Genomic DNA, 18294 nt, shown 5'->3' with positions numbered 1-18294 from the left:
GGGGAGTTGGACAAGAAGATTTTTAAAGTCCCTTCCAACCCAAACCATTCCATGATTCTATGTTCTCACAATGTAGTTATCAAACAAGGCACTTTTACAGCACCTCAAAAATAAAGCAGTAGTGTCAGGGTTTGCTGCCTTTGATGGGTTCAGCTTGAAAACCTTTGGAGGCTATCACGCTCTGTGCCCTTGTGAAGACAGGTCCTCACCCAGAACATATAACTTGGGGAAAAAAACACATGACAAGAGCTACAATTAAAAAGAAATTACCGTTTTCCCTCATTTTCTCAACAGCTCATTGATTTTTTATTAAACTCAGAAACTAATCAGGCAAATAGAGACCAGGAACACAAAAGCTTAAAAATGGTGAACAGAAAGTGTAAATCTACAACATATTGTAACCACTCAGTGGAGTAATTTAATAACCATTTAGTATAAAGATGTTGAGACTATCTTCTTTTTCACCCAGTGTCATCTGAAGTGAGGAAAACTTGTTAAGTAGTCTTTTTTTGCAACAGCAAAAAAAGAGCTTTTCAGAACCACCACAGTATTAAACATCAACGTAAACAGACCAATAATCTCATTCAACTCATGAATTTTGGAGATGTCTCATATTTAGTTGCAATAATAGCATCTTCTTACTTAGGGTCTCTCTGCTTCTTATGCATGTCCTGACATCTCTTTGACCTCCACAGGGATACTGATAGCAAGTTTCTCCAAAATGCCAGGAGATGGGCTGTCCATAAAGGACTTTGACTTTGGAAATCACTGTTTCTTCCCTTCTGTATTAGGCAACCCCATACTGAATGGCTCACTCAGCACAAAGTTGAAATGTATTTTTTAGGGAACATAACAGTTTTTACAGAATATTTTATTTCTATACTGGCATCCATGGAGAAAGCAAATTTGATGCAGCTTCTTCAGCTCCTCTCAGGTTGTCTTTTACCTTGGGCAATAGAGCATAGAGCATGGGACTCTTAATATGTGCTTCAGCATATGCATTTCAGGTATTTCTGCAATACCCAATTTACTTGCTAGTTTTTTTCAGTGATGATGATTGTTCCATTTAGAAAAAACAGTTCTCAATATGAAAATTCATAAATACAAATGTGCTTGGAAGTAGCCTTCCAAAATGGTGTTACCACATCTGTCAGCAGCTATGTACAAATCAAGCGGGCCTGAAAGCCCTAGTGACAATGCTTAAATCCCCAGTCCTCAGATCCTATGGAAAAGATACATTTGACTTCCTTTGTTCAACATATCATTTTAAAGCTGTTTTTCTGGAAGAGAAACTTGGGCCACACACAGAGTTTGGGAGTGTTTCAGATGGGATAGAGGCACTCACATTTGTCAGCCTGATAGCCAAGAGATTTTACACCCTCAAGCACATGGTAAAGCCATTCAATGCATGAATTTCTTTTGTAGGTTCAGTCTCAGCAATGTAAAGCTGTGGTTAACACAAAATTATTAGAGGTAGGTAATAATCACATGGTTTGCTTTTTAGCTACATTTAAACTTCACAGTTCACATTTAAATTTTAGCTCTATTTTGACATATCCCCTTTAAAAGTGATTTTAGGTTATGGACTTCTGTGAAACTCTTGTCCACTGATTTCTCATTTAACATTTTTCTAGTTAAAAGACACAATAAACCACAAAAATCAGAGAGACAATTCAATACAGTCAGAATCCAGATGTCTGCTACACAGGAACATTCAGTGTTCATAATTTGTTTGCCTGACAAATTGGGACATTCAGAATGGCAAATCATGTATGCAGAGTTGGTTATTAGTACTGATTTTTATCAACCTAAAAAAGATTAAAGATTTCAAAAGAATTAAAGTAATTAGACACTCAGTGTGAGATGAAAGCATAGGTATTTTGCTGCCTTCATCAAACTTTGAGTTAATGAGAAACAAATGCGCCGTGTGCAACCTTTAGGAAAGGCTAGCTCTGCAGTCAACATGCAGCCTGAAAAGATATTGTAGAGTAACTGGGGGCCAAGGAGATAAGAAATGTAAAATCCATACAAAGAACTCAGGGTAGCTTACAGAAAACATAGCAAGAAACATTACTAGTTTTTTGAGACAGAAAACTGCCATGAGAATTTTTCTTATTCACATAGTATGATTTTTTACTGCTACTTCCGTATTTTCTGCTGAGGGACCCTGATGTCCCTCACAGATGAGAATGTGGTCACACACAGGACAACTCAGGAACCATTGCTCAGGATTTTGCAAGTATGGATTTGCCTCACGATAATTAAATACATAATTTTTCACTAAGCTAAGTAAGAACAAATATTTAGACTGTTTCCCAGCAGAGACTAAGAACACCTTATTCAACTCTTCTGAAACTCAAAGCTACTTACTCCCTCTACCAGGGCATGTAGTAAAAGCTAAAAAACTCAAAGATGGTTCACCAGCAAGGCAGAGAAGCAGTGGTTGAGACGGATAGCTACAATTACGTCTCATCTTCATTGTAACTACACCAGAAACACATCCTATCCTACCATGAAGTCAACTTGTCGTCACCATCTGATGTAAAGACAAGAAAATACCATGCTTTTTTGATCAATTTTTACTTCAAGATTTTTGTTGTTTGGTTTTAAATGGGTTTTCATCTAAGTGGACCCCCATGACCTTAGAGACTTCTGCTCAGGGAAGCTACTTCAGCCTTTGCTGACCAACATCCCATTAAGCCTATCCAGGAAAATGAGGTTCCCACAGGAACTGCAGTAGTGAGCCCCCTGCCTGGGAGATTGTCTCTTTTAGGTATCTTGCTAGTTCTGTTTACTTGTGGCTGGATTTCTGGTCATCTCAGCATGTGGGCAATAAAACCAATTCCCAAGCTGTATCTTTGCCCCAGAACTCCCACATGTTCCTTGAGTCAGTACCTTTCTTTTATTCCCTAATATTACCCTAGACAGCTCAAATCCTTTCCACCAGTTTGGTTCCATTACTACTCCATATTCTTCGCTCTTGCCTCCAGCCTCAGCATCTCTCAGTTTTCATTTCTCTCACTCTGCAACATCCTACTCAAGCACCTCATTCCCCCTCTCCGGTACTGGCCTCAGTTCTCTTGGTTCCAGTCCTCCGGACTTCCCAGTTTTTACAACTGTCAAGTCTCTCCTCCTCCAAGTAAAGTGTCCACTGGGATGTGTCTAGATAACATACAACCTACCTCACTCCTCCTCTGCTTTTCCAAGCAGACACCTATCACTAGTTATGCTTCTACTGCTGCCATGAAAATTAATCTGCTATAGAAATAAAACCTATCTATTTAGGTAGGAAGGCTGCTACAAGTTTGGACAGTGGGATTGTTCTGATAGCCTAAAGATACCTATTGGACCTCTCTGACGTGTGCTGGGGTACAACTACCCTTTTCACTTGCCCTGCTTTGCAAAACAGGAATCATATTTATCCCCAAAGCTCTTTTTGCTGGCCAAAAAGATCTACATCCTGTTTCTTTGGGCTCAGCAGTGGCAAATGGTGCACCTAATCTGTTTTAGGAAGTCTTCAGTTATCTTTGGAACCTTTAGGAAAAAAAAGTGCTGCTAATGACTGGCAGGTAGAAAGACGTAGTGGCGTCTACTGAATGTACAAACTGACCTGCCACAAAGACACCAGCTGCAAAGTTACTTCCTTCAACTCTGAACAGCACTCCAAGCATACAAAGTAAGGCACTAGTAAAGCACTAAAGAAGCTGAGAATGCTCATCATTACTTTAATTTGAACAACTTCAATGTATTGCAAAGGTTTGTCTTTGGAAGCAGGTTCTAATGCTACTCTTGCATACAGGTATGCTTCCAAAAGACGGGGCTGAATATCTCTTACTGATGAACATCAATATACCACACTCTTAGTGAAATTCACACGAAGAAACTATTTCAGATGAAAACTCTTTGTCTGACTAACAATCCACTGCATCTGTGTAAAACCTACTCAGAAGAATTGAGATCCATTTAGTAAGGCCACACAACCTTTAAAGTCCAGTATATTGAATAAAATAATTTTATTTGTATTTAATTAATTTGTTTGTGAAAAACAAAGTTTATGGAATCTGAAAGTTGATGATAATAGGTAATTTTTAACTGAGACTTAATATGAGAGATTCTCTACCCAAAAATATGTCAGACAGATTATAAAGAACTTCAACGTTCTGTGCTATACTGTATGATATGTAAACAATTTTGAAAATACTTCCCCATTATATATTTTGACACAGTATGCACAAATTTAAAAAAATAAAATGAAAATGAAGTTTAAATGCCTCAAGGGATTTCTTAGAAGTAAAGCCATCTGAAAAGCCATTTACAGTCTGCGGTGACAAACTTCTATATAATCAAAATATTCCCCATTTCACAATGCAGAATAACCTGCTGAAGGCAATTCCCTATCAAAGTGATGCCAGCAACACAGATCTGATTGTATGACTCCAGCACTTAAAAGAGCACATTGGTTATACATGGCTTTTAACCCTGGGCTACAATTATGCTACCAGAACTAAATTCAAGTCTAAATCAGTCATGTAGAGAGGTGTGTGTCGTCTGAACGCTGTTTAAAGTCCGTGTTTTCCAGATCTGATGAAGGTGGTGAAGACGCTCGGATGCTCTTGTGCTTACATTTAGGGCAGGATGAACTTTGCAAATACCAGATTCTCCAATTAATGACAAACCACAGATCCCAAAGTAGGCATGTAAAGCATCTGAAAGAAAGACAGAAAAAGAAAAAAAAAATTCAGGCTGTAACAGCCAATATTCAGCTCATATTTAAACACCTCTGAGTAATTACAACCAAGGAAAACAAATAATCAGGTGCCATATATTGGATTAGCAGGTGATCCCCCAATCCTCATGGAAGAATGATGCATCTGATTCCATTGATTCAGAAGGCTAATTAGTTCTTTTATTATACTATATTAAAGAGCTACATATTATACTACATCATACTTACTTCTAACTTCTAAACTGAAAACTCATGACTGTCAGCTGACAGTCCTAAAACACACAGGTGGATTAAACTAGTCAATGAATCAAAACATCATCACCAGAATCCAATCATCAAATTCCTTCAGGTAAATAATCCTCCAACACATTCCCCATGTTCACAAAACAACAGGAGCAGCAAATGACATAAGAATTGTTTTCCCTCTGTGCTTCTCCAGAAAAAAACCTGAGAGATGATTATGTCTCTCTCTGTTCAGAGGGCATGTGAATACCAGAGCCATAATTTAAACTTTGAATTTTGATGGAAGGAAAACATTTCTGCCCTGAGCTACCAGAATGTACTAAAGTCCCGTTCTTTTATAACAACCTGTGCACGACTTCATTTTTTCTGAGTGCCACAGCCAAAAAGTAAAAGGATTTAAGTATCTGAAAATAACTAGTCCAGAAAGCAATTTTTTTTTTCTTGCAAGCATTTTTTGGCTGGTTACTTTATGAACAGCTAACTACTGAAACAACAAAACTAGTGCAAATAGCTGCCAACAGCAAGACTTAGAGAAATTGAAGAAGGCATTACTTTTCCTAGCTTCCCATTTTCCTGAGAGATTATCCTAAGGATAGGAATTCATGCAGCTTAGTCAAGAGAAGACTACCCAAGATACTCTTACTCTCCTGTTCCATACTGCTCCTGATGTCCACCTTATACCAGGGTTGCAGCTTGCTGAGTCTGCCTCCTCTGGGTAGCAGCAAGCTATCAGATTGGATTATCTGCCCATGAAATCACAGGTGAAAGATCGAAAGACAATGTGCCCCTTGAAAAAGCTCAACATGTAGCACTCTGTGTAGGTGTCAATAATTTAGTATCTCACAACAATGATGACAGAATCGTACAGGCTGGAAAAGACCTCTAAGATCAGACTCCAATCCTTAACCTAATATTGCCAAGACCAGCACTCTAAGTTTCATGTTGTATCTCCAGGGATGGTGACTCAAACATTGCCTGGAGTAGCCTGTTCCAATGTTTTACAACCCTTCTGGTGAAAAAATGTTTCCTACTATTCAATCTATATCTCCTCTAGTGTAACCTGAGGCTGTTTCTTTTGTCATAACAGCTGTTTGTTAAATAATGCTAGTGGCCTCCACAACCAACAATATTTTGATGTCTCTTAGCATGGGAACACAGTAAGACTACAAAATATTATTTCCCTGAATAATCAGCTGGAAAGAGTTACTTGTTAACATTGCAAGTCCATATAACACATAGATTATCACCAGCAGTTGACTGTCTTCTGAAATTTTTTCTAGTGTTCTTAAAAACATTATTGCACAGCAAAGATAGCTTGAGTCCCCCAGTTTAAACAGAGCATTTATAAAGTAGGAGCCACAGAAGTTAAAATCTAATTCTGACTAAGTCTTAGGAATCTTTATAGTGTCAATATGATTGAAAGACAACTTGCCTTTCAGATGTGAGACTAAGCTTGCAGGAAGCTCAGTTGCATATCTATAACAATGAAAACGCAGGGGAAATCTTTGCAATGTTGCATTTATAGTTTTTCCTTGTATCAGAACTGCACTAACTTTTTACTTTTTCCTTCAAAACATGACCACAGACTTATGCCACCATCTTCCTGAGGAAAAAATGCTACAGTAAGTCTGGAAAATACACAAACATGCATACACACAGCAAAGAAAAACAATTATTATTTGTCTTGCCTTTTTAAAATCTTATCTCAAACAGTCACAACTATACTAAAAGACAGAATCATAAAATAGCCTGAGTTGGAAGGACCCCACAAAGGCAATCAAAGTCTGACACCACATGCCCGAGAGCATTGTCTGAAATTTCTTGAACTCTCAGGTTGGTGCTATGACCACTTTGCTGAAAAGCCTGTTCCAGTGTCCAACCTCCCTCTGGGTGAAGAACCTTTTCCTAATATCCAACCTAAACCTCCCCTGACAGGACTTCAGGCCAGTCCCTTGTGTCCTGTCAGTGTCACAGTAGAGAAGAGCTCAGTGCCTGCCCCTGCTCTTCCCCTCACAAGAAGTTGTACCTGCAGTGAGCTCTGCCCTCCGTCTCCTCTCCTCCAGCCTGAGCAGACCAGGTCACCTCAGCCACCCCCACATGGCTTCACCCCAGGCCCTTCCCCATCCTCGTGGCTCCTTTGGACACTCTCTAGGAGCTATTGAGCTGTTAGAACTCAAGCTGCCTTTTTTTGTGTTGTGGCACCCAAAACTGCCGCCAGGACTCGAGGTGCCATGTACTGGACAGTTTTTCCAGAAGAATCTTGGAAGGGACACTCCTGAAAGCCTTAGATTACATCAAATGCCTTCCCTTGGTCAGCTAAGGGGACAACCTTGTCATAGAAAGGAAATTGAGTTTAAAACAGGTTAACACATGATGGGTATTTGAAACAGACTTTTCTAATCTCTGACTCACAAAGTAAATGTTTCATTAAGATAAACCAAAACACTTCCTCCAAATGATACTGTTAAATCTATATTATGAGGAGGAAATGCATCTAAATTCATCAGAAATCCTAAACTGGTTTTCAGGGAAGAGGCAGAAGCAAATCTATCACAAGCACTGCATTTTCAGTGGGGGTTCACCTTGAAAAATTCTCAACTGTTGCTCAAAATAAAATTATCAACAGATTAAATACCAAGGCACAGATTCTAAACAGACTCTTCCTTTATATGACTAAATTTTTATCTTATTTGGTCAGTTTACAAAGACTGTTTATCTTCCCTATACAAAATGCCATGGGCACTGAAAACACTACTGGCACAAGCTTTTTTTCAGAAGCTTGCAATACCTTGATTAAATTCTAACCACTTTTAAAAGTAAAATATTTTAGCATCCTTTTGAGTTTTTTTCACTGCTTCAAATCATCCACTTCTGAAAGCATAATAACTGTCAGACATACTTATATAAACAATCTGTAAATCATAGTACATAACTGCATAAACTTTGACTATTTTTACTTATATCAATGAGTTCTGAATAAGCTTAAATTATTAATTTAAGAAACAAATATTTTTACATATTAAACACAACTGACAGAGATTCCTATTATACAATGTATACTTTAAGCAGAACAGTTAAACACATACTAAATAGACAGCGATACTCTTTTAACAGTAATCTAAACAACAGTTCACTTCCTCTGTAGCTGAACAAGGACAAGCTTCATCTCCCTCTTTCCACTTCAAGAATGAAAATCCTTTTATATTTTGAGAGTTTTTTTGGTTTTGTTTGGTTGGTTGCTTGTTTTTTTTTTGTTTTTCTGGGGTTTTTTTTGGAAGGATATGGTTTCCCTTCACCTCTCAGATGTCTGACTGCTGGAATTATTTCTTACTTAGAACACACTCACTGCAATTTTGAGAAGTTATTTTACCTGGATGGCTGTCTGGCCACTTGGCAAATCCACCAACAAGGCGATCTTGAGTTGACAAGATGTAATTTCGGTTTTTCTCAAAATTTGTATATTGGAATATGTTCAAGAGCTGAAAACAAATTAGATTGTAACAGTAATGTAAGTCTTAGTATACTTTTAACACTAAGTCTTAACTAAGTCATAGTACATTTTTAGCACTAGAATATAGTGCCTATTTTTGAGATAAGCAATAACACTACAGATAGCACTAATCTGGTAAACCTCCATTTCCTGCATTTTTTGCAAGATGAAAGACATTTATAGTCATTGGTGCATATTGGTGCACTTGTGTCAAATATCTAACTCTTTCAAGCAAAGAAAATAGTGCTTAAAGAAATCAAAACAAGTCAATAACTATCCTTACACCTGTTCTGTACGCTACCTTCAATGTTGCTCCCACCCAAAAGGAATAGCAAGTGTCTACAGGTTTGTTGGGTCGTCCATGGTAGCCATTCTGTTGCCTCATTATACACCATCTTCTTATTCTGTTCAGTTCTTTTTCTGAAAAAACTTCTTCCAGTTTGCCCATCAAACACAGTGATGCAATACCACAAAATGTGGAGCCCCCTGTGAAGAGAGAGCAGGGTTTGCTATGCTTCAATACACAGATTTTCTGAAGCCTGTATGATCTTAGTCAGAACTTTAACTGAGCTATTAGCAATTAAATCAATGGGCTTTTAAAAGTATAAAAAAGTTAATTTTGAGTATAAAATCCAAATAAATAAGAACACTCTAGTTCAGTGGGTATGTAAAAGGTAGGGGGGGGAAACCCCTCAACACAGCTCTTGCAGAAATAAACCAGCTCATTTTCTTAAAGCTGTTTCTTCTCACAATGCTGCGCAATTTACATTACACAGCAGTCCAGAAACAAATAAATGGAATTGCAACAGAAATATTTCTTCACTTGTAACTTAAAAAAGAAAGCTATTGGAATGCCAGCAATCAGACTGAAGCAGAGATGCCAAAGCCAGCCTCAGACACAATCCCCCAGAGGATATAAACAGACAGAAGTGCCTGGAGAGCAGAAGGAAAATAATTTAAAATAAAATTATTTAAAAAAAAAGTGCACATTTTACATGGTGAAGAGTCCTGTACTCTCATGGTTGTAATACATACAAATTGTGTTTCTAGGGAATTTTTTGTTGTCGAGGAAGCTGCACGGTAAGAAAGATAAACTCATGTTCTTTGTGTAGCCCAGCCAACACTTTTTAAAGCACATCAAAGTTTATTTTGAGTCTAATACCTGATATGATAAAATCAGAGGCTGGAAAAGACTATAAGCAAGCTGCTGACAGAAGACTTGGTCCCAAAAGTTCCTTACAATATTCTGGTGCTGAAGACCCTAGGAGCTGTAAGATTATTTTCACTCTGATGCAGTGCTGAAGTACTGCTATTTGTTATCACTAACATTTTACATAAAGCTAATTAACCAACTGTTTTAATACCTAGGGGTATAATTTAAATTTTGCAGCTTTGTTGATCCAGCAAGAAGGATACAGACAAAATCGAAGCTCAATACTAAGGGTAAAGATAACAAACATTTGATAGGATCATAGAATCATTTAGGTTGGAAAAGACCTCCAAGATCATCTTGTCCAACCTTGGACCAATCACCACCTTGTCAAACAGACTACAGCACTAGATTTGATATCAGTCACTTAAAAGCCAAAAACTCCTCTGTCACAAGCAGACTGCTACTTCATGGTGTAGAAACATTTTGCTTAAAAATAGCAGTCTCTTGGGGATTCCTATCTTCAGATCTACCAACTCTTTACAAAAATTAACTCTTGCTTCAAGATTTGAACCCACAACAGATGCTGTATCTATCAGAGGAAATGTTTCAATGTTTTACCAAAGCTGTTGAAATTGGAAATAATCAGTTACATTGCACAATATCTCCTGCAGATAAAATCCTCAGAGTAACAATGACACATGTGGAAAAACTTTGCTCTGTCAGCAACAGCTGAGAACTACAAGCAACACCTTTCAACAAAACACTCATGAGGCAAGATTAATGGGAGTGATTAAACAAAGCCTGTCTGTTCAGATATTAAGCTAGATCTAAAGGAAGAAGAAGTAATATTTGGAGGCATGTTTTGGATTTGCTCCTCCTCACACAACTTCCTTAAAAATCAGAAAAGAAGGAAAGGTATGGCATACCCCGCACCTGCTACAGCATTTTCAACACCACTCTGGAAGGTGTAGAACCCTTTGACATTCTTACCGTGAGATTCCAGTCCAGCTCCCTGTGCCAGGCCATTATCATATGACTGAAGAAAAAAAAAATCCCACAAAGCAGTTACTTTAAATCCACAGCACTCTGACAGACATTGCAATTTCTTAGTTTATCAGCAAAATTATCATCAGATCATTGCCATGATTTAACCTCATTAAATTCTAAACCTCCAAAAGTTCTTGCCACAACACAGTTAACAAATCAGCTCTTTTTCAATGCATGAAGATTTTATGACTTTCATGGAATTAATTTTAGTTGTGACATATGTTAGAAACCTGAAAAAGGGTAAGCCACAAATAAAAATCATGTAAGCCAGGTTTAAAAAGGAAAAAAAAGGGATATGTAATCAAAACAAAACAGAATTAAATAGATAACTTAATCTGTCTCTAATCCAAGAGCAGTTTAACATTAAAAAGAGGAGGCAAAATGCAAAGCACTACTGTGTAGAATACTCAAATCCAAGCAATTCTTTAGTAAGAAGCAAGTACATCAGGATTTAAAAAACAATGAGAAGGGAACCAGAAGCAAGAAGAAAATTGCAACAAGCATTGGAATAAACTTAAATTGGCCTATAAAATATTACTGTTAAAAAATACCATTACAGTGCTGAAAAATCCCTCTGTTAAGTGCAACAAAGGGGAAACTCAAGTTTGACAAAGCACCAAGAATATCATAGTTCATGTCTGTCATGAGCGATCTAAGAACACATGTATTTGAAAGAATAATAATCTTTCTTCCCTAAAAATCCATTAAATCATTTTACTTGAAAAGAAACAAATGATCATGTAAGAAATTATTCATAAAATGGAAAATATTTATTTTACAAGAGTTCATAGAATACTTAATGAATTATCTCTGAACAAATACTGAATTGCTTAGTAGGAAAAATGAGGTGTAACTCTTGAAGCTAAATTACATAGACCCTACGTATTCTACATCAACTGCTCAACTAATGATTGGATCAGTATCTGATCAGACGCAAAGCACCAAAAATCTTTCCCCCACATCCTCCAGGTGCTGACTGTGAATTCCTCACATCTTCTCTAAAACAGTGGCTAGTAGATACAGGACACCCTGACAAACCAATAATGACTCCCATAGTCCTAACCAAAGAATGGCTACAGGACTATCATATCTTTAGAAACTACCTACAGATTATTTTGTGCATCTGCTTTTAAAGCTGACATTGAGAAGAAAAAAAGTAAACAGAAGAAGACACAGAAGCTACACTAAAACTGTATTCCTAGTTTTGTGTTGTTGCTGCAAGATGAAGCAACTAAAAATACTAATATCTGACACATACACTTCAAGCTGCAGCTTAATTTCTCAAGTTTGAACCAATAAATTTTAGTAATCTCTATGAACTTCTGAATGTTAAAGTGTGAACTCTACCTTTTTCACAGTGTGAACTCTACCTTTTTCACTACCTTTTCAGAATGCAATACAAATGTGCTACCATGCTCCACAAATGCATTAATTGCTAAGAAAAGGCAAGCTGATTAGCAAAGCTACGCTGGCAAAGCTAATTAACTCTACAAACAGCAATTTTAAGAGGAGCTGGCTTGCTTTACGTATGACAAAGTAATTAGCTCTGGAGCAAAGCTGTTAAGTGTGCATCCCAGACGCTACTATGCTGGGCTGTACAATTAGCTTTAAACTCTAATAGACAATAGCTGACCCTTGGCTAACTGACACCTATTTATTTACAGACAGCAGCTGCTCTCTGGAGACTTGTGTACTTTAAACAGCTAAGGACTATTTTCATTTCTTGGTCCTTTTGAACAGACTCCAGAAATTGTATGCAAAAGGAGCTCTTGATTACTGCAACATAACAACTGCATAATTAAATACTATCCTAAGGAAATGTGCTAATCCAGTTTGGTAAAAGCTTCACTTCAAAGTCTACAAGTTTTACAACTAGCTTAACTATATCAACAGACCAATACAAATTCATTTGAAGAAGATTATACTAGAAGAAGCAGATGATATTTTTAAAGCTTCTTGCAACATCCCTACTTCATTAAAAAAAAAAAGCAGTGTTATTGAGTCTTTGGAAGCCATTCAAAATCTCAGCATCCTAGTATTTGTTGTCTTTTTATTAGTGATATATCTAAGTTTTGAATGTGAAACACAAGAGTCAATCTACACTGCTAGAAATTGTGTGTTGAAATCTGACAATAAAACTGGCCCAGAATTATTTTTGTGATCAGCATTGTATGAACACTTTTTAAGTCAAATGACAAGAAGAAGGCTATCTATTCTGTATGAAGATTCAATTATTTTTTAACATTTTAACATGGTTTATGTTCCAATCTCCTGCTGTTCTTGACATGCCTAACTAAATAAATGCACTCCCTCACTCAGCTGTACTGAATTGTATGTCACAATTCTTATACTACTTCACTAAAGGCAACAAATTCCAAAGAATAAGCTAAAAAACCCACAGGCTTATTACAAAGAGTACTGTGGTTAACCAGATACATTACTCTCAGTCCAGATGAGTTGCACTTCACATGTATGGCAATTTGAAAAACTGAAAGCAGTTCTGTTAACTGTCATGTGCTTCATCTAGGTGCACACGAGTGACACACAATAGTAAATCAAAACCACACCTTTCTGTCAAAGCAGCTTGGTACTGAGCAATGCAATCCCTTTTTTTCTATAACTGAAGAAAGTGACAAACAAGATGACATTGTAACAAAACAGGAATAAGCACTTACAATAAAGTCTATAGTTATTAATTGTATAGTTAGTTACACAAGGAGTAACAAATGAAATAACCTTAAACAAAATTTACTTCTAATTGTTCCATTTTATAGGTTAGTTTTAGCACCACCTACAAAATCTTATTGAGAGAAATCAAGCTAACATTCTTGGATGCCACATTTCATAGTCATTGTGTTTATTTATGAGACACACTTTAAGAAATACCTGTCTCCTGTGATAGGTAATTACACTGAGATACCTCTCAAGGAAAGTGGTGGAAAGAGATGAATGAATGAAAGGAAAGAACAACCACTGCTGTGAAATGATCTTCACAATGGGCCACTCCCTGAAAGTCTGAGAGTTCTTCAGACACATTCGCAGTTCTAAATGTGACCAAGATGCAAAGGTTTTGTGTCTTTTCCTAGAACTGCCAGACACCTTGCAACTGAATTAATTCACAAAAATACTGGTGGGCCAAGGAGTGAAAACCCAGTAAACACAGACAGAACTAGCATTCATATGCGTACCAACTCTGTAGTGAATTCACAGCACACAAGAGGTTAAAAGAAGTCCTACTGAACACAGTGTAACGTTAACCTACCAATTCACAGTAAACCTGGACAAAAATACAGCATGTCTTGCTGCATATTTCTACACAATAGAATGACTGCTCCCTACAGAGCACTGCTTATAGGATCCCTCTAAGTTACTCTCTGAGCTGGCCAGGAAAAGACACAATCTGTGATAAGCCACAGTGTCTTCTGAACTTTGACCACGCCACAACGTAGTTCTACTTTAGTGGAAAACTGAAGTATTAGTAGGAGGCCTTCCAAGACATCTTGCCATGGTAAGGCTTCAATTATTAGATACCATTATTTTGTAATGGTATCTATATGTCCAATAGGAACATAATGACTGGAATTTGCAGGTGCAACAATTAATGCTAAACTCCAGAAGCAAAGTTTAAATTTGGTTCAAGATCACACTACACAATAAATCTCCAGTACCACTTCAAAGCTCTAAACTTTCAAAAAATCTCCACTTGCCTGCTCTGTTAAGGGTCTCATCTGATGCTCTCTGTTTTGTCTTAGAAAGAAAGAGTTGCGTCTCTCTCTGTTTTTTCAGCACTGCCTGTTACATCACATATCTCTGTCACACTCCAGTTAACAATCTCATTTTCAGAATAAAGACTCCTAGTATATGAAAGACTCCTTTTACACAAGCTGACTCGTACCTTTCACAGTTCAACTCAACTTTCTTTATACCCTTCCCAGTTCCACCACTTCCTTTGGGATCAAAACTGCACTCAAATGTTCACAAGGTTAACCAACAATGTGATGTACAGAACTACAATGAGAATTTTGCTTTTGGGTTTTGTTTTCTATTATTTTGTAACACTTGATTCTCCTATTGTAACTCTGCTAGGCTATTCGACTAAAGACTGATCTCAGTAAACATTAAGTCCAGAAATGATCAGAGGAGGAAGAATGCTCCCAACCTAATCAGTAAGAGCAAGCACTCTGCCTAAGCTCCTCTCTCAGATTGTGAAAGGAGAATGGATAAATTCTTGTCCTTGGATGAAACCCATTGAAAGGATTCAGCAGGGCTATTCTCATGCTGAGAACCCATGCTAACTAAGGTGAGCTCCAACTATGGGAGAAGGGCTCTTCCAGGATGCAGGGGACGAAGATTCCAGGATTGTATAGAAACCCCCTTATCATGGACTGTTTTCTGGGGAATGCAGGGGTGAGCATAACTTACTATGAGATGGCTAGGGAAAAGGCCAATGGTAAGAAACAAAAGTATCAAAGCAGACTGGGGTAGAATAAGTAAGGGGAAACAGAGAGGAAAATGGGATTAAAGGTGCTACTCGTGTATGAACCACAGACTACAGGTCCATATCCTTGTATGACTGAGCCCTGGCCTTGATCATCTTTGTCCAGGACTATGGCAGTGTGCCAGAAAGCTTCTTGAGATGTACAGTAAGAAATACTAAGAGATCCAAGTACTTCCTTTAAAAATAAACAACAAATAAAAACCAACTTGGTCTGAAGCAGGACATTTTGAAGTCTTTTTTTAAACTTGTTTCTCACATAAGTTTTACAATCTTGCTGCTGACAGCAACTACTGAAAATATTCATTTACAACAGAAGTTGTGTGTCATCATAAATTTGGGTCTTCTTTGTGGATCACAAGAGTTTAATCTGTGTTTACTCACACTGAGGGAACTGCCAATTTCAAGCTTGCTCAGCTTCCTTAAAAAATTGTGTTTCAATCTTTGAAAATGTAACTCAACTAAATCAATGAAACAACATGAAAAAAAATGTAAATCTCCTTTACTCCAATCGAATATGAAGACAATTTGCACAGACACAGAAAGAAAATGTGTACATACTCATGAATATATTTTTTCATTCCAAGTATCTAATAAATAAATTATGAAGTGCATGACTGGAAACACTTAAGCAGGAACTGATGTCAACAATTAGTTTATTTGAATCTGTGTATCTTTTAAAAAGATATACAGATACTACAGCTCAATGAAAGATGAGGATTTTATTGGTACACTTTTCCAAAGTGCTTTATGCACTTCTAAACACAAACATCACACCTTAGTTTTCAAAAACTTGCTTTCACTTGTTTAATTATTTTAGATAAAGAGGCTTTTAAATACAATTTGCAGTGAACAAACACACCAAATAAAATTATCTTGCTAGCCCACACATTTTAATGAAAATACAAATGCAAAAAACCAATGTACTTTGTAATTCTTAGAAACTCACTAGAGCTAGAAGGAAAAAAAAAGAAATTACAGTAATACAGTTTGGATAGACCTTTTTTTTAGCCATAGTTAAGAAAAAAAGCTTAGAGCCTGAAAGCAAAGGAAGAAGTAACATTTTGTGAACACTCACCATACTTCTTCTAATGTAGTCTATTGCTTTCTTCATATCCATGCCTGACCAGTTATCGAGCATGTAGCAGATACAGGAAGCACAGTACACAAACCTCATATCATTCTCACTTCCTTCCAGCACTGCACAGAAACTGAAAGAAACATTTCTGTCTTTAAACACTGCTTCGCCTATTACAACAGAAAATATGAAATGTGCTTCAAATGATTGCACAGTGTTTTCTTTAAAGATTAGTTTACAGTACTCTCATAAATATAACCCAAAGCTACACTGTATTTTCGTTTTAGAGGATGTGATTCTAAGCTAAGGAAAATGCATAGAACTCTAAACATTTAGGAGCCTGAGTAACTATTTCCAGCAACATAATGACACTGGTGTTTATTTATTCCAAGATGTTTATGCTTACAGTCTTTCACCTATTACTGTATATACAGATACATGACTTACCATTTTACCTCTTTTGGTAGAATTCTTTAACTTCCTAGGAATCTTAATAGCTTACAAGGCTTTCTTTTCTCACTGCAACTTGAGGACCAGTTTCCCAGGTATGTATAAAGGTAATTGCTAATACTACCATTTCTAATACAAATGGTGAATCAGTTTTCAATTAGTTATTGTTACAATTGCACCAAACTCTATGAACTTCTTAAAATTTTTCTATCTGGGTTATTTTGGCACAATCTCAGAGACTCTTAAGATGATTCTGATACAAACATCCCTGATTTGGATGTTTGCATCAGAAAATGGCCAAAAGAACCAGGGCAGTAACCATCCTCCTGTACTGGGCACTGGTGAGGCCACACTGTGAGCTTTGTGCTGTGTTTTGGCCCCTCAAGACAAGGAAGTCCATTGAGGTGCTAGAGTGTGTCCAGGGAAGGGCAGTGGAGCTAGGAAGGGCTGGAGCACAAATCTGATGAGGAGCAGCTGAAGGAGCCATAGAAAAGATCACCAAGAGGACACCTTATCACTCACCCACCTGAATGGTGGCAAGTTGGGGGTTGGTCTCCTCTCCCATGCGGGACAGAGAAAATGGCTTCAAATTGTACCAGGTGAGGTTTAGATTAGGTATTAGAAAAAATTTCTTCATCAGAAGGGTTGTCTAGCACTGGAACAAGGCTGCCCAGGGAAATGGTGGAGTCACCATCCCTGAAGGCATTTAAAAGACATGTAGATGTGGCACTTGAGGACATGGTTTAGTGCTGGACTTGGCAGTGCTGGGTTAAGAGTTGGAATTTATGATCTCAAAGGTCTTTTACAACCTAAATGCTTCTACGATATACATAACTAGGTAAATGGTTGAATTACCTGTGACAATAAATAAACAAACCGTTAATTGTTCCTTCTAGGATTTGCTGCTTGGCAAGCCTCCATTTGGTTCGAAGAGCTAGTTAGTACCCTCTGATGACTTAACTACTTCCAAGAAGCCAGCATATGTTCTATGACTCACATGACTACCAATCAAACTACTTTCCTAATAGAACAAAAATATTGCAGCTACTTCTACAAAAAACATGTTTCTTATGTTTCATTCCACATGTGGGTAGTGGGAGTTGCAGCATATAAAGTATCTTTTACCTTCCATCCTCCAGCTGGAGAGCTCTCAGTCCTGCCAGTATGGCATCTTTATTTACTCGACTTAAATCATCTCCAAGAATAACCAGACATGATAGTCCTGTGTAAGTCATTGCTATGTGCCCACTATCATAGGGATGAGATATACCTGGACCCTAAAAAAAAGAGGAAAAAAAATAGAAATATTGAAACATCACAAGAGCTTATACTACAGCAATTTTTTTTTTTTTTAAGGTAAGAGGTAAACAAATTACTTTTCCCTTCACTCATTATGGTTAAACTGAAGGTATCCTGGCTCAGCTTTCCTCATCAAACTCTGCTCAGCTTTCCTTATCAAATTAAGCTACTGCATAACTCTGCTGTTCTTGTAAACACTTGGTCAGTAGGAAGCTTTGGAAAAAAGCTTTGCCAATAGCTCCATTTGTGAAACAATTAAGGAAAAAATGGGATGTTCTCAACTGTACACATGACTGGGCATTAGCTTCCTGGA

At 37.3% G+C, this 18294-nt stretch overlaps 1 protein-coding gene across 1 annotated transcript in view; it reads right to left on the bottom strand.

Annotated features, from left to right (window-relative positions):
* Positions 1–334: 334 nt before the first annotated feature.
* Positions 335–18294, bottom strand: part of PGGT1B (protein geranylgeranyltransferase type I subunit beta) — a 36920-nt gene continuing 18960 nt past the window's right edge. Inside the window, 7 exon segments of the mRNA XM_084225724.1 lie at positions 335–4569; positions 4572–4706; positions 8340–8448; positions 8761–8945; positions 10603–10648; positions 16233–16365; positions 17808–17959. Coding sequence (XP_084081850.1) covers positions 4526–4569; positions 4572–4706; positions 8340–8448; positions 8761–8945; positions 10603–10648; positions 16233–16365; positions 17808–17959 — 804 coding nt within the window. The 3' untranslated portion in view covers positions 335–4525.

This window comes from Fringilla coelebs, assembly GCF_963513975.1.
Source record: "Fringilla coelebs genome assembly, chromosome: Z".
NCBI lineage: Eukaryota > Metazoa > Chordata > Aves > Passeriformes > Fringillidae > Fringilla > Fringilla coelebs.
The sequence above is the reverse complement of the archived record's forward strand: the minus strand, read 5'-3'. Positions and strand labels throughout refer to the sequence as shown.